At 41.9% G+C, this 23,752-nt stretch overlaps 3 protein-coding genes and 1 long non-coding RNA gene across 7 annotated transcripts; 2 read left to right on the top strand and 2 right to left on the bottom strand.

Moving 5' to 3' along the window:
- Positions 1-1,521: 1,521 nt before the first annotated feature.
- On the bottom strand, positions 1,522-13,913 carry LOC108163250 (profilin). Of its 2 annotated transcripts, none has more exons than XM_017298419.2 (4): positions 13,804-13,913; positions 12,396-12,725; positions 8,539-8,710; positions 1,522-2,953 (listed from the first exon to the last, which is right to left on the bottom strand). In XM_017298419.2, exons 2-4 carry the CDS (start codon positions 12,504-12,506, stop codon positions 2,856-2,858), a joined length of 381 nt encoding a protein of 126 aa, XP_017153908.1. In that variant the 5' UTR covers positions 12,507-12,725; positions 13,804-13,913; the 3' UTR covers positions 1,522-2,855. The 2 variants fall into 2 exon arrangements, with proteins under 2 accessions (XP_017153908.1, XP_017153907.1); XM_017298418.2 differs by lacking the exon at positions 13,804-13,913 and adding an exon at positions 12,960-13,069.
- A 535-nt stretch (positions 13,914-14,448) lies between these two features.
- LOC108162841 lies at positions 14,449-15,910 on the bottom strand. Its single transcript, XR_001775607.2, has 3 exons — positions 15,379-15,910; positions 14,922-15,160; positions 14,449-14,872 (listed from the first exon to the last, which is right to left on the bottom strand). It is a non-coding gene; the product is annotated as an uncharacterized LOC108162841 (long non-coding RNA).
- A 111-nt stretch (positions 15,911-16,021) lies between these two features.
- On the top strand, positions 16,022-20,027 carry LOC108162840 (eukaryotic initiation factor 4A). 3 transcript variants are annotated; one of them, XR_001775606.2, is made up of 5 exons: positions 16,022-16,116; positions 17,432-17,661; positions 18,379-19,216; positions 19,282-19,498; positions 19,612-20,027. XR_001775606.2 is itself a non-coding variant. In XM_017297781.2 (4 exons), coding segments are annotated over exons 1-4 (1,215 nt in total). In that variant the 5' UTR covers positions 16,023-16,114; the 3' UTR covers positions 19,427-20,027. The 3 variants fall into 3 exon arrangements, 2 of the variants coding, with proteins under 2 accessions (XP_017153270.1, XP_017153271.1); XM_017297781.2 differs by having other exon boundaries at positions 16,023-16,116; positions 19,282-20,027; XM_017297782.2 differs by lacking the exon at positions 16,022-16,116 and adding an exon at positions 17,132-17,235 and having other exon boundaries at positions 19,282-20,027.
- Positions 20,028-20,737: 710 nt separating this feature from the next.
- Positions 20,738-23,340, top strand: LOC108162838 (sphingolipid delta(4)-desaturase DES1). The gene is made up of 2 exons (XM_017297780.2): positions 20,738-21,305; positions 22,130-23,340. Exons 1-2 carry the CDS (start codon positions 20,908-20,910, stop codon positions 22,695-22,697), a joined length of 966 nt encoding a protein of 321 aa, XP_017153269.1. The 5' UTR covers positions 20,738-20,907; the 3' UTR covers positions 22,698-23,340.
- The last annotated feature ends 412 nt before the right edge of the window (positions 23,341-23,752 follow it).

The following is a 23,752-nucleotide window of genomic DNA, read 5'->3' as shown; positions in this document are numbered from 1 at the left end:
GCGAGAGAGAGCATCGCGAGGGGCTATGGGGGAAGCCAAAGGCCACTCAAAAAAGTTACAATAATAATATATGATTAATTGTACTGCTGATAAAAAGTTGTCGAGACGGGGAAGCAGCCAGCCAGCTCTTTCTTTGAATCATTTTGATTTTCTCCAAAAATAGCAACAAAAATAAAGAGGAGAAAAAAGAAGAGGGAGCTATTGAGAAAGCGAAAGTGAAAGATGAACAGCCGCGGATGAGCACATTCGGAAAAATATCTGTACATATTTTCACACATTTACAAAATACAATTTGGGTCAATGTTTTTGCGGCGGAGGATGAGGATGCCGACACAGCGTCAAAACGACAAATAAAAAAATTACTGAAAGAAATGCCAGCTGCAAAAATTGGAGAGACCCCCACACGGAAAAATGCACAGAAAATTAATAAATAAATATCTCTGTTTTCTGTACTATAATATTTGTTGACCCCCAAATAATTGCGCACTTGCGTCAGGCGTGTCGCATTGAATATATTAGATTATGCAGCGATAAAAATAACTTGACAATTTGCATAGACCCAAAAATGGGCAGAGCAATGTCTTATAAATTAATTGAAAGACAACCATTAAAGCTACAAAGTACGAGCATTATACATTTTTGGAACTCTGGCGCGATAACAACACCGAAGAGTTCATTGATCTGTTGATCTATGAAGCTGAGGCAAAGGTAAGGGACAGGGGGAAGAACAATGGCTACATAGCAAAAAAGAAAGATCCATATTGCTAATTCTAGCGATAACAGCGGTAAGGTTCAATGATCTATCCATTTTACGATAATCGTATCGAAAGTATACCTAAAAATTAAGAAAAGAAAACGAAACAAAGACTATACCAAAAATAGACAGAGCATTCCAATGCCAATCAATCAAAGCCACTATAAATCACAAATTTGTAAGGCCCTGGAAATAACACCTCGAGTTCAAAGATCTATCGATTATACGATACCCGTATCTTGAGCAGACCTGGAAAATTAATTAAAGAATACGAAGGAATTCATAAAGCCACAAAGAATCATCAATTTTTTAGATAACACTAGCGATTAAAGCTGAAAAAGTTCGCCACTCTATCGATACCCTTCGATAGCTGTGCATTCAAAGAAAATCTGAAAGGAACCAAGAAAAAAACATATTTTTTGTTTTAATTTTTATGAGGAGAATTTTTGTTTGTCTCACTCGAGTTTTTTATTTCAATAGTATTAAAGTATCGTATTATATATGTTGCTTTTTGTTTTTTTGTTTTTTGTTTTTTATGTTTTATATTCATATATTTATGCATTCGGTTTTTACTTCACGTTTCCTTTGCTTGTACGAAAAATGTCTGTTTTGTGTGTGTTTTTTGGACTCGTTGGGAAGGGGGAAGCTAAGGGTAAGGGAGAGGGAGAGAGTATGGGGCTAGTATTTGTGGGTGGGGAGGGTCTGGAAAAGCCACATTAATTTATGTATGATTTGTTGTAGTATGGTAATCGTATGTTTAAATGTTACACATGCATTGTTTGTTACGTTATTCGTATGGTAAGAGAGTTTAAATGGCGATTTAACTGCCGAATTCTGTTCTTCCTCAGTGGTGCACTTTCAGCAATGAATGTTCCTCCGGTTCAGTGTTGGGCAACGCATACCCCAGGGCTGCACACTGCACTTAACGGTCTACATATAAGGTTTTTTTTGTATGTTATGTATGATGTAGTATGATAGGATTTTCGAAACATGAAAAGCAATGCGCACAAAAAAAAAGAAGAGATGTATAGAAAAAGAGATGGAGAGAGAGCGAGCGAATGTGTGATTATGATCAAGATCCTATACCCTATACATAGACATTTCTTATGGCAAAATGGCGTGGTTTGGGGGATTTGGAATTGAGAAAACAGAATCTAGATTCTTTATTTTATGTAAGTTTCGCAATCGTATAAAAAGTGTTCACACACCGCACACACGTGCATACCACACTACACACGCACACACATGTATAAATAGAGCATCTGCATGGATCTCCAAATAGTTTACATATATAAATATATATATAGATATATATTTACTTTCGATTATTTCGTTTTTGCTCGTGAGTTCTCTCTGCTCTTCTCTGCCTACCCTCAGAAGTCTCTCTCTTCTCCGATATCTTCTCTCACTCACTCACTCTCTTTTTATTCTTCATTTCTGGCTGTGTACAGATATATATATATATATATCATTGCATATATATATATATATACCACTGGGTGTATATATTGCTATACAAAAAATGTTTCAAAAATTGTTGTTTTTTGTTTGCTTTTGCGTTGCGTTGCTTTGCGTTCGTTCTTTCTTTCTTTTCTGTTTTACAATTCTACGTTTGTTCCAAAGTTTTCGGATTTTAGATGAGGACTGGAATTCTTAATGTTTTTTGTTTTATATTTTATTTTATCGTATAAACCAAAAGTTTTCTTTAATCATAATAATGCAGAGAAATTTATAATTTTTTTTGTTGTAGTTTATTGTTGTTGTTGTTTTTTGCGGGTAATTGATTTGCGTTTTCAGAACAGAATTTGAGGGCCTTGTATCCTCTCGTAGGCCGTTTAGTGGGGGGGAATTTAATTCATATTTTAAATATTAATAATTACTTCCATTTTTTTTTTTCTTTTTTCTTATTAGCATTTTCCTCTCTCCATCTTCATATCAAAGTTGCTGCTGTTGCTGCTGCTGTTGTTGCTGTTTCCTGGTTGTTGCTGGGGTGTTTTTCTTATGTTTTTGATGGAGGTGTAGTTTGTTTTGTTTTGTTTTGTTTTGTTTTGTTTTGGGGGTGTTGTGGTTGTTTGTGTTGTTGATCTATTCTCCCTCCTATCTAGTACCCGCAAGTAATCAGATAGTCTCCGAGTTTCTCTACAACGGAAGCGGCCTGCTGGGGCTGTACGGGATCCTCGTAGATGGAAACGATGACGGCTGTAAAAATTAAAAGGGAGGGGAAATTGTTATTATACAAAAATTATAAGAGTTCTTTACTAGTCTGTCTAATAAAATGAAACGAAAGCTTTTTTTCCAAAACCTATCTTTCTCTCCTACTCCTCTCCTCTCCTTACTGTGGCATAAATCAACTTTAAATGCAAACGAAAGCTTTTTTTCCAAAACCTATCTTTCTCTCCTACTCCTCTCCTCTCCTTACTGTGGCATAAATCAACTTTAAATGCATCCCTTCTCTGAACTCTCATTAAAATCCTATACCATTCAGTTCCTTACGGTTTGAAAGATTTCTCACCCTTGAAACGCCTTCCTTTCAGCAAAAATTATTTTCTCTATTTCTTTATCTCTCAATAGTTATTTAAGGATCCTTCTTTGAATAGAATCGCTTTCACTATAATCAGAAAATTCTCCTTCAACATCTCCATAACTATAGCAATTTTTATACCCGATACTCAACATGCGTATTGGGGTATATTAGATTTGTGGTAAAAGTGGATGTGTGTAACGTCCAGAAGGAATCGTTTCCGACCCCATAAAGTATATATATTCTTGATCAGCATCAATAGCCGAGTCGATTAAGCCCTGTCTGTCTGTCCGTCCGTCCATCTGTCCGTCTGTTCGTCTGTCCGTCTGTCCGTCCCCTTCAGCGCCTAGTGCTCAAAGACTATATGAGCTAGAGCAACGATGTTTTGGATCCAGACTTCTGTGATATGTCACTGCTACAAGAATATTTCAAAACTTTGCCCCGCCCACTTCCGCCCCCACAAAGGGCGAAAATCTGTGGCATCCACAATTTCGACGATACGAGAAAACTAAAAACGCAGAATCGTAGAAGATGACTATATCTTCTAGAGTGCAAAATCTGAACCAGATCGTATAATTATTATAGCCAGCATCAAGAAAACAATTTCATTTTTTCTCGCCCTGTCTCTCTCTAACACACACGTAGCATAGGCGGCTTTGCTTAGAGTAAAACATTAGCGCCTAGATCTCAGAGACTACAAAAGCTAGAGCAACCAAATTTGGTATCCACACTCCTAATATATCGGACCGAGACGAGTTTGTTTCAAAATTTCGCCACACCCCCTTCCGCCCCCGCAAAGGACGAAAATCTGGGGATATTCAAAAATCTCAGAGACTATTAAGGCTAGAGTAACCAAATTTGGTATCCGCACTCCTGTTAGATCTTACTATAAAACGTGTATCTCAAAATTTCGCCCCACCCCCTTCCGCCCACACAAAGGACGAAAATCTGTTGCATCCACAATATTGCACATTCGAGAAAACTAAAAACGCAGAATCATAGATAATGACCATATCTATCAGATTGCTGAATCTGGATCAGATCGGATCATTTTTATAGCCAAAAGGAACAAATCAATTTGCAGTGGCTACGCAGCGCCCGACGTCACGCTCAGACTGATTTTCTGTCTCTCTCGCACGCACTCTTTGTCGTGTCGTTTAATATTAGCGGCGTCTGCCGGAGGAGAGCCATACTGACTTAGTATCGGGTATAACCGTAGAGTTGCGGTGTCCGCAGCAACTCACAACGTTCCCCCTCGTTTTTTCTGTAATGCTTCTTCAAAAACCTCTATCCGGTTGACAATCAAATGCTCTCAAAGGTGAAGAGAAAGCAGGCAGCAGCATAGAAATAAGAACTAACAGTAGTTTTGCTCGAGAGGCAGCAAGAAATTATGAATAAAAGCTCTCAATAAAGAGAGTGTCGTGAACGTCCCCGTCGCCAGGTGAAAACCGGACGGACAGGCGGCGGTGCAGACCGCAGACAAAACCAAACCAGAACAAATCGCATACCCCAAACGAGAGGGGACAACATGAGGCGGAGGAACACGAATGACAAGACAAGACAAGTCTGGTCTTGGAGCTTAGCTCAAAAGTGTGCTGATGAGAGTGGAGAAACGTCTCGGTATTCCGTCCCGGGTCTCCGTTTGAGTAGCTAATACATTAATCAAATGAGCAGAAAATATGATGTGGAGCTGCTGATGGAGAAGAAACCTAATTGATTGAGCGAGCACAGCTCTCAGCACAAATTGGAGAGTAAACCCCCAGACAAAGCCCCGGCCCGAGGGGTCAATAAACCAACGTATCTGGCCGTTTCAGTCGTTTCAGTCGCACGAGAGAGGTATGTGACAGTTTCTGTTGCCACCTGACAGCTGTCATCGGCCACCCACACAGCCACAGAGCTGCCAATTCGTTGCGGAGAATCGATAAATGAAAATCTGTTATATTGTTAGATCTATTCTTCTCCTTCTCCTCCCAAAGTAATCCAACCATAACGAATGGTAACATATCAAATTGTGCTTTGTTTTCAAATGCCTGTTAGTTGCATAATTAAACAATAATCCGATTTACATCAGCAGTAACATTGTTGCGGTCTTTCGACCGTAAACCAACACTGTCGGGAATTCCTCACAGCAGGGGACTATAAGGGTTAGAAGAGCCATAGATGGGGGGATAAAATGCAAGTAGCGTGTAATTGTGGCAATATACTCGTTAGGAAGTGGGGGGCTGGGGGATTGAAAGTACTCGAGGACTTTATCATGAAAATTCGTCAGAACTTTAGAGCTTCTCTGCGAAAAAAAACTTTCCCGATTAATTTGTACCTAGAACTAGAGGGATTGGCATATTAAAATGTCGAATGGTCATACATTTCAACACAAGACTTAATTTCTAGGCTGTCTTTTGATCTTGTTTTTCTCTTTCCGAATTCCTCTGACAGTGAAGCAAAAGTGTACGGATTTCGTAATTGCAAGAAATTGGATTTCATTGCCGCATTTTTGTAATGTTAAAATTTCTTTAATAAAAAGCCCCCAGAGTTTTACCAAGTATAAAATGATAAACCAATAGCATTTATCGATTTATCCCCCTAATCTATAGCTCAATTCAATAAATTGTAGTTTTTTCTAGATTATCCTGAACTAAAATTTATTAATGGTTCCACTTAACGTATTTCCTCTGTATTTAAGCCATAACCGCGACTTGTTACTGCCACACACATGTGTGTCGCGTGTGGTAGTGGTATGTATGGCGCCAGATCTCCACAGCTAGGTCACAGACCGACCCGACCACAAACGAAAGCCAAAGCCAAAGCCGTAGCCAAAACCCAAAGCCAGAGCCAGAGCCAGAGAACCGTCAGAACAGTCAGCCAATCCGGCCAGACGTTAGACCAGTTTTTACCTATTTTTGCCATTTCTTGCCTATTTTTCTATGTCTATTTTGATGCGGCGGCTTCTCCGTTGGTTTTTTGTCTTTTTTTTTCTGTCTTTCTTTTTTTGCGGTTTATTCCCCACACACATTAAGACAGAGATAGAGAGACAGAGAGACATGGGGCACATACAGCACACAGCAGAGGAGACTGTGCAACATTTGCACTTGAAATGGATTATGGCAATAACCTTGAGCTTGTGCCTGCAACGGCGGGAGGCGTGAGGCGAGCAGCATTGCTGTGCGCGCGTGTGTGTGTGTATGTGGCACTGTGGGGCTTTCGTTTGTGTAAGTGTGTGTGCGCGCAACAGTTGCCACAAAAACTGTACAAATATGGAGACGAGGCTGACGCGTCAGCAAACCAAACTGGTCGTAAAATGCAAAAAAAAACAAATACGAAAAGAAGAAAAACATAAAAACAGTGGTAGTTCGGTAAAAGGAAAAAACAAATAGTAATCACCAAAAATATACTTAAATCAACAGATCCTTGATTTTGCACTGGAAAGTGCACTCTTATATTTTTGGTTATATTTAAAGAGAGACAAAAAAGTATAAAACTGTGTATTTTGTACTCTTCAAAATGAAAAGTAAGTGTCTTCTGCGCCTCGCCAAAGACTGTGTATATTTTTGTTGGATTCTGGGGACCGACTCAGCTGACGAAAAGCCGAAGCCAAGTAGGCAGCGGGGCCGAGGTCAGAAACGAACCATAGGGGAAGAGAGAATTGAAACACCGCACGCGCCCCTCTATCTATGGGGCGTCACAAAAAAAAGCCCGCCATAGAACAGATTTTTGGCACCTCCTGGTAATTGTATATTCTTTGGTTTTTACTAGAAAATCAGTCAAATTTCTACAGAAAATTTATATTTCACACCAAAAATATAGAGGACTTTAAAGTCAAGACATTTAAAGAAGGAACTTAGCTTTGATTTCCACAAAAAGCAAAACTCTTGGAAGCATTCTTTTTAGCCTTGTTCCACTGTCATTTCATGGCATTGTCCCACTGTGGCAGCAGCTGTGCGACATGGCCAAGATTTTTTCAAACATTTGTAGCTTGTTTTTCAGGCTGAAAAACAAGGTGATGAAAAACGAAACGTCGCGCGTCGTCGGGGTCCGCTCTGCTGCCGCTGCTGCTTGTTGACCGGAAAAATGGAGCAACAAAGCGGCACACAATAATAATAATGGACCATCATTTTCAGCCTAGCTGTTGGCTCTCTTTTTTTCTGCTTTATTTTGTTGGCCAAGTGCAACAAATTAGCGATAATTATGAGCGAGCAGCATAGCCACCCTAATGAGCTTTTCTTTGGTTCAGTTTTCACATAGTTATCATAGGGTTATAGCAGGGTGGCAGGCTGGCAGTGTGCCAGGAGGCCAGAAGGCCAGGCACTTATCTTGAGCCATGTTTGGGCTTTGGATCAAGTGCTTTGCACTTGCACGATAAGTCCGCGCGGTCCCCGCGAAACGAAAGAACAAGTGGCATTAACAAATACTGTTCCTCCGTCTTTTATTTGCTTGCGGCTGTTTTGCGGGGCCATAAAACGAAGAAGCAGCTGATAATGCCTTATCGGAGACTATTGGGCAGACATCGACGAATGAACTTCGGTTCGTTTGCGTGGGGTTCGACTGCACTTATATTGGGTTTTTGAAATACTGGAATTTCCCCAAAAAGAATATGATGTTTCCCACACAAATTAAGGTTAAACAGATATCTTTTCGTACTATTTTTGGTCATATTGTCGCGGGCAAGCGAAGCGAGTGAGCCTGGGGTTGGCTTTCCCCGTAGTTTTATAAAAAAGGTAACAAAAGAATTGTTAAATTGTAGGGTTTCGTTCATTTTCTATGACTGCTGTAACGTCTTATAGTCAAATCTTGCTAAAAATTGCTTGTAGCATACATATCTATATGGAATATTCGTTTGGTTCCCAAAACTATTCTACTTTTTGGATAATGTTATGTAGAAGAAGAATTTTGAGGACCTATCTTTGGAAAAATAACCATGATATGGTCTAATAAATTTCATCTCTAAGTTATATTTTTACTCCAGAAAAACCTGTCCCCAAAGAATGCTTTAATTCGAAGAAATACTCTCTTCTTCTAGACCTCCAAACTGGAAGGCAACTGTATTTACTCCATTACGTTCTCAACTGCTTCCTTCTTTCTGCCAAAAACCACTAGGTAATCTAAGAATATACTCGTCTATAAATCTTCTTTGCATTGAAAGCTTCTGGGCAGTCCAAGAACACTCTCATTCTGTAATCTTCCAACTAAAAAGCAAAGGTTGAAAATGCTTTATTCTCTTCAAGGTGGAACCTTGTAAAAGACCCAGTCACAAAACAAAAAAACTCACCTTGTGTTGTCTTCATGCAGTGGACTCCACTTCGCCCAAGCTTGGCGCGCACCACACGATCTGTGCCTGAGAGGTAAATGTACCGTTGGCCGGCTAATGTAACACCGTTGCTGGTAAGGATATCCTGCTGGTCGAAGCCGCTAATCAATTTGGCCAGTTCCTCCTTTGTAATCTGCAAATACCAATAGGAAGAACAATTGGAGATATTAGTGGAGATATTTTTGGAATATCATCATCCTAGAGAACCAAAAGGCAAAGGCCAGAGCCAGTGTTGTGTCACGCGCAAATTCCATAAATTTGTGTAAATTTATGAGTGTGCGGTGTGTGTGTAAGAAGGTGGCGCATGGCCGGACACGTTTTGTATATTCATTTGTATGCGTCAGCGCGTTGTGTTGCAATATGGAAACAGAAAGCAGAAAGGATCTGGGGAGTGCTTTTGGTGTTGGCGCGCCCTTTCTGAGGCACACACAATACATTAATTTCTGTTAAAAATATCAAAGTAATCTGCGACAGACGGCGCAGGCAAGCAAGAAACACAACCCACGCATCAAACAAAGGCAGGCACAAACCCACCACCAGCCAGCCACTGCCACAGACCCAGAGTGCCGCCGCCACAACCCCCGCTGGAAGCACCACCACCCCACCCCGATGTAACCACCCATTCGCAAACAGTTGGCAACAACTGAGAACCCAACACGCGGCGGCAATATCGACGACTGCCAACTCATTAACAAAATGCGGTCGTCTCGTCGTCCACTGAAAAAGGGATATGTGTGGATGAGGATGGGGATATGGTGCTGGTGCGTCTTGATTTTGGGATTCTTAAAAAAAAAAAAAACAAGTTTTGCACACTTGAATGACTTGTGCAAGTGGGAGAGAGGGCAAAGAATGAGAGAATGAGAGTGTCATTAGCCTTGACTAAAAAGGACAGCGGCCCCTCTCGCTCTCTCCCTCTCTCTCTCTCTCTCTTCTTTTAATAACAGCTGCTATTCGATTAATTTTCTTTCTGTTCTGGTTTTATTTTTTATTAATACAACCATGATTAATAGTTACTCACTTTGGATTCAACAAAACTGTGACACATGCGCACTCTCCCTCTCTCTCTCTCTCTCTCTCTCTCTCTTTCTTGCTCTCTCTCAAAAGAGAGGACCACAAAAAAGCATCGAGAAGTTTCCAGTTGAGTGCAAAATATAAAAAACGAAAATCGCATGAGTGTGTGTGAGAGAGAGAGAAAGAGATTTCCGAGTCTCAAAAAAGCCGGTTTGCTGCCTACAAAAGTTATGCCAAAAATTTTTAATAAATTAAGCGGCAGCTCAATTAATAAAATGACACACATTTTGGGCAAAACTCTCGAGCGAACAGGCAAGCGATAAGGAAAAATTCCCCAAGAAGCAGTATTTTTTCTTTGTTTACTGCAGAAACATACGATTTCTAATGATTTGGGAGATTTTTGGGAGACAAAAAATATTCTATTTATGGAATGCAATAAGAAAAACCGATTTCGTTGATGTTACCTTTTAAAGCAGGTTTTTCATATGGTTTTGGCGCAATTAAAGCAAAAATCTGTTTTGATAAGCCTCCAGAGCGAGAATCCACTTTTGGCTCAAACGCACACACATAAAACCTTATAGATTTCCTAAAGCAGTCTGGCAAGGCCTTACACACAGCTGATCCAAAACTGAACCAAAATTCGAATATACAACTTTATTTGGTAATATTTGGTAATGAATCATCGGTAAAGATGAAAAATAAAATAAAATCAAACTAAAACCAAAAGTAGGTAAAGAAAAAAACGAAACAAAGAAAAGCAGGGAGAGATAAAGAGCCAGCAAAACGAAATGAAAGTGATATGGCAAGAGGTGTACGCGTGGAGAATAGCAACGAACGAAATGTGGGAGAGAGACGACACACAATACAAGTTGATATGATTGTGTGGTCAAGATGATGACGTTGACACACGGCAAATCTACGTAAAAGCGGCTTAAAAATGGAAATTGTTCGACTGACAGACTGCCAACTCATTGCCAAAATATCATTGCTATTGCAATAATCAAATGCCAACTCATTGGGAAATTTATGTCATGTCCCAATATCGAAATCGACATCGATTCCGTCTAATGCAATAAGATCGGGTTTTCATACTCGAAACAAAGCAAAAAGGGAGTGTCCCTAGTCCCACCCCGCACACCCCTTCCCACACCACAAACCCACAGAATGGGGCGCGCAACAGCCAAAGCAGGATAAAAGCACATGGCAATGGAATGGAATGGAGTGTGGAGTGGAGTGGAGTCAGCAGGAAGTTGCACACACACATACACACAACCACTCCAAAAAAGCAAAAAACGTGGCGCGCATACAAAAAAAAAATGAATTCTTAAAACATTTGAAGAGTCGAGGCTGTTGATGACGCGGCATTTGTTGGTTCGCTTTGGGGCTGCGCTTTTTTCCCCAAGATATTTTTCCTTCTTTTTGATAGAGTTGTTTTTTTTTTGCCGGCAGGGAGGAAACGAACAGAAAAAAACAGAGATAATAAAACCCACACTCCAACACTCTCTCACACACACACACGTACGGGCATATCAAAGTATTGAGTGAAGTTGATAAAAGGGTGCTCTCTCGCGCGCTGCCGCTCGTTCCCTCTCACGCTGCTGACAAAAAAAAGGGAGTGTGTGTCGCGCTTGCATTATCACACAAATCACAGTAGTGTTGGCAAATGCCATATTCGTACCGGCTGCTGCTGATATCAGATTACTGAAAACACCTTTCAGTCGAATGCATTTTGTATTATTTGATGATGAATCGAACGAATATGGCTTGAGCAACTGCAGGAGCAGCAGCGTAGCAGCTGTCGTGCCCCAAATGACGAATCATCCAACAGAATGAATCATCGGAGCAAACACATATAGAGATTTTGATAGTAAAGCGGCAGAGAGGAACAAACAAATTTGTTTGATTAGATGGGGCTAATTGGGGTATTGGCGATTAAGCATATGACTGGCACTTCTTATCGCATTCTGACAAGCAGAAATCGTAAAACTAAACTTTAATGGAAACCATCTGACTAAAGCCTGTGTGACACTAACTAATGGAATTCCACTTAGTTTAAATGAAGTATTGCGACAGGGGCCTTTTGAGGGATGCAAGAAGTTAATTTTACAATTGAAGAGAGCAGAAAATTAACAGCAATTGCATGTGAAAACTAGTTTCATCTTCCTTATAGATTTCGTATGCAAGTGTCAAGCAGTAGAATATTCGTAGAAAAGCCATCTTTAAACTGGTTTCATCTGCCTTGGGAAGAGCAGTGGATTAGTAATTTGAGCACTAGTTTCATCTCCCTATATTGTTGATAAAAGCAGTTGAAATTTGAGCACTAGTCTTCCGCTCCCTCGCTTTACATTGTATTTGCCCAAAGGCTTATCTTACTCTAATATTCGATGTCACTAATCCGAAGGTCCCCTAAATGTCATACAGGCTTAAACCTTAGAGAGGAGAGAGTAGGAAAAGTATAAATCCATCTATGTAGTGGTGAGAGTTCACACGATCACCCACACACAGAGATGGACCCAGCAAGGCTGCTGCCTTGTGGGCGAGGGCCTGCGCAGAGAGAACAACGGCTGCAGGGGGTGGACGACGACAAACACACTCAAACAGAACAGAGGGGGTGGCAGTGCTGCTTGCTGGCTCTTTTATCACAACGAAACGAAAGTAATCATGGCGGACATGCATGTGCCTCCTTTGTGTCTGTCTCACTGTCTGACTGTCACTGTGTATGTGTGAGTGTGGTGGGCCTGGTCACACCCTTGAACTTGCTCGAAAAATTCATTGTCAAACGCAATAGTACCGTTAGTTTTACTCACCTCAAAGCCAGCAGACTGCGCCCAGATGTTGCCATCGTGTCCGGCAATGCACGCCTTGGTCACGCACTGCGAGGCGAGCAGTTGGTTGTCCACATAATCTTGCCAGCTCATGTTGATGCTTCGGATTTGTTGTTAACTTATTGCGTTGGCAATTTATTTATAGAGTTGCACTTGACACTTTTTGTCGGCTTTCCGGAGGGGGGAGTAGGGAGTACACACGCCACCGAAATTATTTGTGCAGCGTAGAAGTTGGGGGAAGAAGACAAAGCAAAAAACCGCAACGTTGACGATTATTTGCTTACAAATTATTTTTTTTCGAACTTGTGCAAACTGCAACGAGAGAGGGTTGAAAAGAGAGATAGACAGTTATAAACAATTATTTCCAGTTAACTATATTTTTGTCGCCTATTTTTTTTCGGGACTAGCCGAACGATTTTAGACTAACAACAGTAACGACTGTGTCTGGAATCGAATAAGTTAACCTATACAAGGGAAGTATGGGGATAACTGTAAGCCCATCGACTACTTTTGTTTCAAAAATTTTTTTCGTTTGAAAAAACTCACTTATACACACACTAGAGCGAGCACAGCCACACAACACACACGCACAGCGAAATAGCAGTTTCCACGTTCCACGTCCGCCTTGCACGACTTTTTAAAAACGATTGAGGGAGCTGTATTCGATTGAGAGATGGTGAGAGAGATTGGAATATAAGGTGGTGTATTCGCTCTCTTTCGGGTCGGGTCCGAGAGAGATTTTGAATGCAGAAAGGCTCCAAACGTGTGCTCCCAGAGTGGAAAGCACTCAAAACGTGACTCACACTCACTCACCCCCACTTCTTTCCGAGACTCTCGCTCACACAGCTACAGTGCAGTGCAGCTGGAGCGTGTGCAAGAGGGAGAAAGGCATAGACGGCGAGCCGTTATTAATCAGCCGGCAACGTATAATGCAAATGAGTGAGTGAGAGCAGACGATGACTCAACCACACTTCGCTCTCTCGCTGAGTGTGTGAGTGTTATGAATCGGATGGAGGAGCGGAGCCGCTGCTTTCTTGGCCGGTACTGAGTAACTGTCATAAATTAAAAATAGACTTTAATTTTAATGCATATATGTACGCCAGGAGTATATATAAAGCTATACGGTTTTTCCACAAGAATTCTATTTACATGGGTAATAAATTCGCAAAGGCTGACAAATTGTCCTCAGTGCTTCTTTCTGAGCAAACTGACCGGCTGCTGCTGAACTTTTCCCACTTAATTTTTTGCACACTTATACACACACACACATGTAACACGACGACGCACAGCTAACGCCGTCGGCCAAAATGCGCGTACATGTGTGTGGTTCTTTTCCATTTCCAGCGTATAATATGCATTAAAATTTCATATTCACACACACTTTACTCACTCAACTCAACTCAATCAACTTTCTGGGCAACCAAATTTCGTTAAATCTTAAACAATTTTGGATTTGGAAAAAATTCTTCGAAGCCACTCACAATGTTCACCAGTGTGACCGCGGACTTTTCGATAAAATAATCCGTCCGACCGTCAGAAATATACCGAAACATACAGTCTCATTTAAAAAATCTACCGTAAATATACTGACGAATTCAAGTTCTATTTTACATATTCCTCGTTTTTGATCTTCCGTGGAATATTCCCAGATATATAGAACATTTAGCCATGCCCACATAATTTTTTACTTGATTGGCTTAATTTAAATTTAATATATTGATGAAACTGGCTAAATATACCATTATATACCGATATACCGTAAATATACCCTCAGCCCTGAAAAATTCAGATTTTGATGGCAAGCAATAAGGAATAAGATGCTAATCATGGCCTGGGACTTGTTTCTAAATGGCATTTCTACACGATTTCTACATTGGTGCATTGAAAAAGAGAATGTGTCCAAAACGCGTCTTCAAATATACTGGAAAATTTTAGAAAATACTATGAAGAGTATAAGTATAAACTTGACATGGTGTCCAAACTGTCAAGAAAATCAGTGGGACCGCGGACATATCAATCTAAAACACCGTCCAACTCATAGTCAAAATCGATTTTCCGAATATTTCATCCCTGTTGTGTAAACTATCGCCACAAACAGCGAAACCTAGTAGATTAAAAATCAAATTTTGGCGCGTAAATATTATGGCTGTGGGAAAAGGAGCAGATATACATATAATGCTTAAACCAAATACTTTAAGCTTATTTTCTCATTGTGAACCAAAAAGATAAAGGAAATCTCAATCATATGCAACTCCTTGCAGGGCAAGCTGTTAAATTTTCTTTCCAGCTGCAGACGGTTCTGTTGTTTCTTGTAGTCTGAAACGTCGATTACTCGACTTATGCTCTCTACCCACGATTTTGTTTGGCCTTTGTCTCGCGGTTGTAGCCATGATGAACCTTTGCCTCCCACTGGCGCAGCAAGCTGGCCGGGCACACGACTAAGGTGCCACCAAGATGAGCTGCAAAGAAAATAATCAGTTTATATTGGAAAAACCTTATTCGACTTACTTTTTCAGCCCTTCGAATTCCATCCACCAGTGCTATTCCGTTGGTATCCTTCTCTCATTCACATTGCTCTCCTGAAATCATTTTCAGGGTCTTGCTTAAGCCCATATCATCGGCGAAGATGCCGCCAGGGAGACTCTAATTCTCACGCAAAGACATCCAAGCCAGGGCATTCTTTTGGCATTAAAGTTACCATCAGCGCCTCTGTATCGTTGGCAGCCCTTCAGCGGCCCATGGAGTTCCTATAAAGACGCAATATTAGTCAGGCTGCTTCAGAACGGTAGACTCGGTTACTTGCGGCACATATTCAGGTATTGAATTCATAATCTTGGAATTCCCTTGAACAGACGACGCACAGTAACTCGTGCCCAGCGACCTCCAAATTGGATCATTCTCGGATATCCGTTCTGAGTCATCATCGAGGAAAACCAAATTTCAAAGCATTTACGCAGCTCCGTACCTTTAAAGATTGCAGCGTGTTAAACGTGGCCATTTCCGAAGCGCCAGGGTACTTGGGCTGAATCGATTGGACCGCGGCCGAGAGATCGCCTTCATCGCCGTGGTCGTCTTGATTGCTGGGACACTGTTCTGCTCTACAATTAGGCTACACAGGATTTGGCTTCCCTTCTGGATTTGACTTCTCTTGTCAGGCAGCTTTTTGGCCACTTTCTCATAAAGCTTTTCTGTTAGCGTTACAACACTCCGATCTTCACTCTTGGTCCGGTAGGTGCTCTGTTTAAAGGCTTTCTGTATAAGGTTCTTGGACTAATATTGCATTTCCAGGGAGACACTGGATGGAGTCTCTTTATTGATTGTAAAGTACTTTGGTCGATCTGGCAGCTACCTCAACCGAATGCAACCCTGTGACACTACTCTTTTTCCATCAGGGTGGCAGCGCCCACATCATGTCATATGGAGAAAATATTAATATTACAATAAATTACCCGAAACGTTACCCCAAGTTCTTGCTTAATTTTTTAAAGATTCAACAGTAGCAACACATTTTACAGGCATGGTGAAATTTAGCCGGAAACACCGGATTTCCTCTGACAGTACGCGATAGATCGCCGCCATCTATCGATAGCGACCGATGTTTTCGACGTCACTAAAACTTTGCCAAGATGGAGCCTCTTTTGCTTGGTTTTAACAAATCAGTAGCAGCACGTGTATAAAAAGTGCCAAATAATTTTCTGAAAATGTTAGTAAGAACCGTAAATTAAGCGTTAAAATTGTGAAAACCGATCAGCCGAGTCCATTGGCAGCGTTTCGCAATAGTTCAAGGACAATTTAAATGTGCAATAATATAGAAAAATTGATTTAAAAATTTGTGACGGCTAAAAATGTGTGAAAAAATTGAACACGACGGCTGTCGCTCGAATGACAGCGCTCCCAAAGAGAGGGACGGAGATAGAGAGCATAGTGGTTGTTCCATGAGTGTGTTGTTCCACTGCAGATATTTAATACTTTTATAATGCTAATGAAGTTAAAAATGCAAGGCAGCCCGATCAAAGAGAGGCCGTTGACGTTGTTTAAATATTTGAGTCATTCTGGAGAGTGCATAAATATTCGCTCGCACACACACACAGTGGCAGAGACTCGCAGGCCTTTGACTCATGGCTGGACAATGACGGCAAACGTTTATTCTCGGACACTTCAATGCCAAAGCGGTTTGGTAACAATTCTATAAACGAAAGCACCGAATTCAACAAATTGTTGGTTGTCCTTCCAGCGCCCCTGCTCTGCGCCCATTCTCTCTCTCTCTCTCTCTCTCTCTCTCTCTCTCTGTCTGTTTTCCTTTCATCGGCATAATTTGAGATAGAAAATTTCGCTTGTCGGCATAATTTTCCCTCGCTACTACTATTTGGCAAGCCGAATAAAAATGTATGGCAACACTGCGTCCACAGTTATATTCGTTCGAAGCTACTGCTCGACTGCTCTCACCAATGGCAGCAACCACTGACATTGACATACTCACCCCCTATTGTGGTCCCGCTCGCACACATTCATGGGCGGACGCTACGCTCGAAAAAGGCCGCCTAGCTGCTGTCGAAACTAGCAGTCAGATTTTATACGTGAAAATACCGCAGAGCAGAGAACACTCGCACTCGCAACAAAAAAGAAAAAAAAATCATCGAAACGCGTTCGGTTGGAGAAAAGTCACCAACAAAAAAACTGAACAGATTCTGAACATTTCTTTGTTACTTCACTTTCCCAAAGTGTAGGAAAAAACAGACGACAAATTGTTAGAGTGAACGGTTTGGCTGCCGTCGAAATTCAGGATAAAAACTTCTCTAGTCAATTCTTTATAGTTGATAATGTAAGTGGCGGCGCCCCGTTGCTAAGCGCGATTCGCCCTAACCAACAAATGTGTGCCAGTCAGGGAGGGGAAGAGTTTGTGTGTGGAAAATGGGGAAAAGTGCAGTGAAAATTTTCCTCCCCACCCCCCTCTATACACCATATGCATACAGAAAATTGTGTGTTTAATTCTTGGCTTTCCTTTGTTTCTTTTCCAGGGATGATCGGAATAGTGAGATAGCTCAGGATGGTCCCGCTGGCATGGACCCCGAGGGTGTCATCGAGTCGACCTGGCATGAGGTCTACGACAATTTCGATGACATGAATTTGCGCGAGGAGCTGCTGCGCGGCATCTATGGCTATGGTTTCGAGAAGCCATCGGCCATCCAACAGCGCGCCATCATTCCGTGCGTCAAGGGTCGCGATGTCATTGCCCAGGCTCAGTCGGGTGAGTAATATCCCATATACATTAGCCAACAACAAAGAAAAATTGTTTCGAGAAAGTGCAAAAGTTGCAGAAAAAAATGTAAAATAAAAAAAAAGAGTGAAGCAACGGCGTCGATGACTCAGTTCTCTCTCAAGCGAGTTCTGTTCTCTTTGGCCGCTCTTCTCTCTCGCCTGCCTCTCTCTCTTCACGTCTGCGCTTGCGCGCCACTTTTCTGATGTCTGCCGCGCGTTTTTCTGTTTTCTGCTGCCGAAGAAAGTTCCTGGAAAGAAGGTCGTGGTGGTGGCCGCGAAATGGGAGTACGACTTTCTACCTGCAAGTAAAATGACCAAAGATCGATGCAAATGTCAGCTGTCTTGTTATATAAGAACATGATCTAAATGCAGTGTTTCGGTTTCCACAACCTGCAGATCTACTCACAAAGAAAATGGCTATTTCCTCCCTTGTTTTCCACCATCTATGCAAATGTCAGCTGTCTTCACGCTTAGGGATCTTTCGAAGCAAATCTAATCCATTATTCATGATTCTAAAGACGGATTATATTGAGGCTTGTCCTTAAAGGCTTTCTGCCTTTAAATACCTTTGGTTTCCCCTGAATCCATCATCAATGTCAGATAACTTCTTAATATCTCAAGGCCACAAATTTAAGACTAGAAGAGAAAATGATGTATTCCTTTACAATTAACCAAATCTAACCATAATTTTTCTCTATATCTTCAGGTACTGGCAAGACTGCCACCTTTTCGATTGCCATTCTTCAGCAAATCGACACGGCCGTGCGCGAATGCCAGGCTTTGATCTTGGCCCCCACTCGTGAGTTGGCCACGCAGATCCAGCGCGTGGTGATGGCTCTTGGCGAGTACATGAAGGTGCACTCGCATGCCTGCATTGGTGGCACCAATGTGCGCGAGGATGCCCGCATTCTGGAGTCCGGCTGCCATGTGGTAGTGGGAACACCCGGTCGTGTGTACGACATGATCAACCGCAAGGTGCTGCGCACTCAGCATATCAAGCTGTTCGTGCTGGATGAGGCCGATGAGATGTTGTCTCGCGGTTTCAAGGACCAGATCCAGGATGTGTTCAAGATGCTGCCCCCAGATGTGCAGGTGATCTTGCTGTCTGCCACCATGCCGCCAGATGTGCTCGAGGTGAGCCGTTGCTTCATGCGCGAGCCCGTCAGCATTCTGGTCAAGAAGGAGGAGCTGACCCTTGAGGGTATCAAGCAGTTCTACGTGAACGTCAAGCAGGAGAACTGGAAGCTGGGCACCCTGTGCGATCTGTACGACACTCTGTCCATCACCCAGTCGGTCATCTTCTGCAATACGCGTCGCAAGGTCGACCAGCTCACCCAGGAGATGTCGAGCCACAACTTCACTGTGTCGGCCATGCATGGTGATATGGAGCAGCGTGACCGTGAGGTTATCATGAAACAATTCCGTTCGGGCTCGTCCCGTGTCCTGATCACCACTGATTTGTTGGCGCGTGGTATTGATGTTCAGCAGGTGTCGCTGGTCATTAACTATGACCTGCCCTCGAACCGCGAGAATTATATTCATAGGTAAGAGATCTACAGAGTCCCAAATCTTCTAAGGCATCGTCTTTAAATCATGTGTTCTCTTGCAGAATCGGTCGCGGTGGTCGTTTCGGTCGCAAGGGTGTTGCGATCAACTTCATTACGGATGATGATCGACGAATCCTGAAGGATATTGAACAGTTCTATCACACAACAATTGAGGAAATGCCTGCTAATATTGCCGATTTGATTTAAATAGTTTCTGTTGAGCCACGAAACAAGAAACGCGAAAGATAGATCGAGAGAATCCTAAATAAAAATTAAAAAGTGAGTGAGCAAAACAGCGAGAAGAAAATCGAAGGTCTGAGAGCAAAACTATTAAACCAATATTAAAAGAGAACTTCAAGCTAAATATTTATCCAAACATCAATCCAAAAAAGGCAGAAAACAACAACACCTATCGACAAGGACAGCAGAGAGATCCAGGCAAACAACATCAGAAGCAGCAGCAAACATCAACCAAGCAGCAGTCGGCCGGGGCAAAAACACCATACAAAAACACTAGCCGTGGAGTGGACACGCGCCTCCTCCGCCTTCCATAGCCAATTAGTTCTCTCACCTGTGTAACATCAATTCTAAAACTGCGTCGTCAACCAGCAGCAACAAATATATATACAAATACATATATGAAACAAATCCCCATTTGCATCTATCTGAAGAAAGAGTAATATTTAAAAACAAGCTAAACGAAAGCGAACAATTGGCGAGCCCAACATCTTTTTGCAAACACACACCTTTGTTTTAGCTTTTTCTAGAACTATTGATATAAATATATTAAAAACAATACAAAAAACTACACATATACAATTTATGTTTAAATATAACAACACGCCCACCAGCAACAGAGCAGCAACAGCTGTGGAGCCATCCATAGAACCACCCACACATACGACCCAGAGCTATGCCAGCCATATTAAGGAGTGGCATATCAGCCATTCGTGCCGATCAGAACAACTATAACATCATCGGCAGTGGTTTGTTGCCGCTTTACCTTTTTTATGTAATCTTTAAATTACTTCAACTACAACGTTTTACAAATGTAATACTACTAAACTCTACCAATTATAAGAAATTGTATAAAAATGGCGAACAAAATCAGAGTATGTGGTGTTATTGTTGCATTTTATTTAGCTGCAATTTGCAAAAGAAATTTGAATTTAATTTAAATATTGATATTCAGCTAAAATCTTTCAGGCATGCATTTTCGTTCTAGCTATCGATAACTGTGACTGCGATAGTTAGGGTCGCATTTCCCTACACTTTGATACCGGTAAATAGTTTGCTGGTTTAGAAACACGCACAATTGATCATATGCGGTAAATTAGAACTATTATTACAGAGGATACATTTAAAGTTTCTTTAGTGCTGCGCTGTCAGAAAATCTCTCTCTCACACTACATGTTTTTCCCCTAAAAATTTTGTGTCTAGCCTCAGTCTTCAATTGAAGGGGCGATAGTTGTTATCAGTTAAAATATCGATGGCTTCAACTTTCACGTCGATGGCCCTGCTGGGCCGTCACTTTTTCTTTCCACCCGCACCGCCCTGTCACATCGCTCAATCAGCCGCTCTATAAAAATTATTAATCATTTGTTTTGCGTTTCAATTCGATCGATAATGTCAATGCACTAACTTCGAATCCCCGAGAACACATTTAAATTTAAAATATCCCTACGAAAATGGGCCAAAAAGTGTCGCGCACTGACTTTGAATGGGTGTACACGGAGGAGCCGCATGCCTCGCGCCGTAAAATCATACTCGAAAAGTATCCTCAAATCAAGAAGCTGTTCGGCCACGACCCGAACTTCAAATGGATTGCCGGCGCCATGGTCTTGACACAAATTCTGGCGCTGTTCGTTGTCAAGGACCTGTCGTGGTCATGGCTAATCGTCGCGGCCTATTGCTTTGGCGGCATCATTAATCACTCGCTGATGTTGGCCGTCCACGAGATTTCGCACAATCTGGCCTTTGGACACAGCCGTCCCATGCACAACCGAATGCTGGGCTTCATCTGCAACCTGCCCATTGGCCTGCCCATGAGCATTTCGTTCAAGAAATATCACCTCGAACATCATCGGTATGTACTAGATGTTATGACGTTATTCTATATATCATGTATCGTATACGAGTAGGTCTTCACACCCATACAATGACATCCAATCGTTTACAGTTACGCGCCGGGCCGCGGTGGCGGAGGTGCGGTCTGCGGCTGCGGCTGGGGCTGATGAGCTTTAATTTGTCGTTGCTGGGGCGTAGTCATGAAAAAAACTGTAAATGTGGGGCGGCCCCTACTCCTCCTCAGCCCCATCCTCCAGCCCTTTTGTACAACTGTTTGCATTGCCTATAATACCGGTGCGGTTTAAGTTATACAACACTGGGAGCACCCGGTGTCTGCCGCCTTCATAATTCTATTTGAAATATACGCCCCATGATAAGCCCGTCCGTCCGCGAGTCAATTTCTTAGCTCTAGCTCTTATTAAATTTCTTGGACACTGTCGAGTGTCGGATAAGAGAGTCCCCCGTCACAAACATATATGTATGTATAGCTTAAGGCATATAGCCAGAAGCTCTCCATACAGAAATAATTCACTTTTGCAGTATATGCATATCTAAATCCTTGCATTTCCTCAATTGGTCACGTAGCTCTATTCTCCACTCCATTTGAGTCATTGTCAAGCTCTTATCTGCTGCAAAAGTTCCCCAATTGAATTGCTAAACTCTTGGCATATGTATAGTACCATTTATGTTTACAGTCTCTCATTCACTAAAAGTGGACACACCTGATAAGGGTCTAACATTTATATCTAATCTTTAATGAAATGCCTTGTTGATTGTCAATTATGCTGATGAATACTGCCTTATTGAATCCTTACACTAATTGTAGTTTTAACCTTTCCACAGTTACCAAGGAGACGAGGCAATCGATACGGATATACCCACACTGCTGGAGGCACGACTCTTTGACACCACATTTGGAAAATTCCTTTGGGTCTGCCTGCAGCCATTCTTCTATATATTCCGTCCACTCGTGATTAACCCCAAGCCCCCGACACGCCTGGAGATCATCAATACCATTGTGCAGTTGACGTTCAACGCTTTGATTGTTTACTTTTTGGGATGGAAGCCCTTGGCCTATCTGCTGATTGGTTCCATTCTGGCTATGGGTCTGCATCCGGTGGCCGGGCACTTTATATCGGAGCACTATATGTTCGCCAAGGGCTTCGAGACGTACTCGTACTATGGCCCTCTGAATTGGATTACCTTCAATGTTGGCTACCACAACGAGCATCATGACTTTCCCGCTGTGCCCGGCTCTCGCCTGCCGGAGGTGAAGCGCATTGCCCCGGAATTCTACGAGACGATGCCACAGCACACCAGCTGGAGTCGTGTGCTTTACGACTTCATCATGGATCCGGCTGTGGGTCCCTATGCACGTGTGAAGCGTCGTCAGCGCGGACTAGCCTCCTAAACTGTCGGTTTTTTGGTTTACTCAAGGTTTCCTTTCCTGTCGTTAAATGTAATCTCAGTGCTAGACCCCAAATGTGGGGTTTTTCATATACATATTCCACACGATTTGAACCAGAAACAGAAACGGAACGATAACGAGAAAACGAAAACCGAAACAAGCTGATTAGATATGGGCCTGATTTGAGCATATATGTGTGTATATATAATATCTGGTATTAATGCTAGCCTGTGAGCTTAGTTCGTCCAGCGAAGGACTAACTAGGGAGCACTCTCGAGCGCTTAAATTAATTGTTACCTCATAAGTTGAAAAGCCTGTTAAACCTAGTGTGTAATACTTGTCCTATGTATACTAATGTCTTAGTATTTTCTATACATATTTATATATTTGCTTTCCATTAAAACTGTTTTTTTTCAATATCCATTACGCTCTGTGTGTGTGCTGTCTGTTCCCCCACCTGACGGGCAGCAGCTAGTACCCAAAATCATGTATTTTTTATAGCCTCTTAAAAATCTGTTACCTAAGAATCAAAAATCAAAGACCACTCTGCTGTCCGTTGGGCGTCCGCATACACCGAAGTCACTTAATATTTGAACAAAAATAAAAATATAAACGTCAACAATCTTATTGTAAAAATAAAATCCCAGAAAACTGTTGAATCTGTGTTGTTTGGTTGCACGTGGAACGGCTTGTCTACGGCGATTGCATGCTGCACGTCATGTGGGGAGTCATTTAATAGAAAATTGTAGACCTATCAACTGATAATAATGGAAGCTCCGATAAGCGTCCGTCTATCAAAACGAAAACACAGCCATGATTGTTAGACCTTGGAAAAAGGTGATTGGAATTGTGTAATCGGTACTTTGTACGAGGATCTGTCCAATAGACCGAAAGAATAACTATTTTGGGATTAGATCTCATAGGATCTGGTCTTGTGCACCTGGATATATATGTATATACAAGGTTGGTATGTAGATTTTCAGATAGATTCATTGTTCCCGCAGTTTAATTTCAGCAAAATAGGTTCTAACTTAAATAGAGAGCAAAGTCGGATCGAT

The sequence above is a fragment of the Drosophila miranda genome, chromosome 4 (genome assembly GCF_003369915.1).
Source record: "Drosophila miranda strain MSH22 chromosome 4, D.miranda_PacBio2.1, whole genome shotgun sequence".
Classification (NCBI taxonomy): domain Eukaryota; kingdom Metazoa; phylum Arthropoda; class Insecta; order Diptera; family Drosophilidae; genus Drosophila; species Drosophila miranda.
Note: the sequence above shows the minus strand (reverse complement) of the source record. Positions and strands in the feature narration are given on the sequence as shown.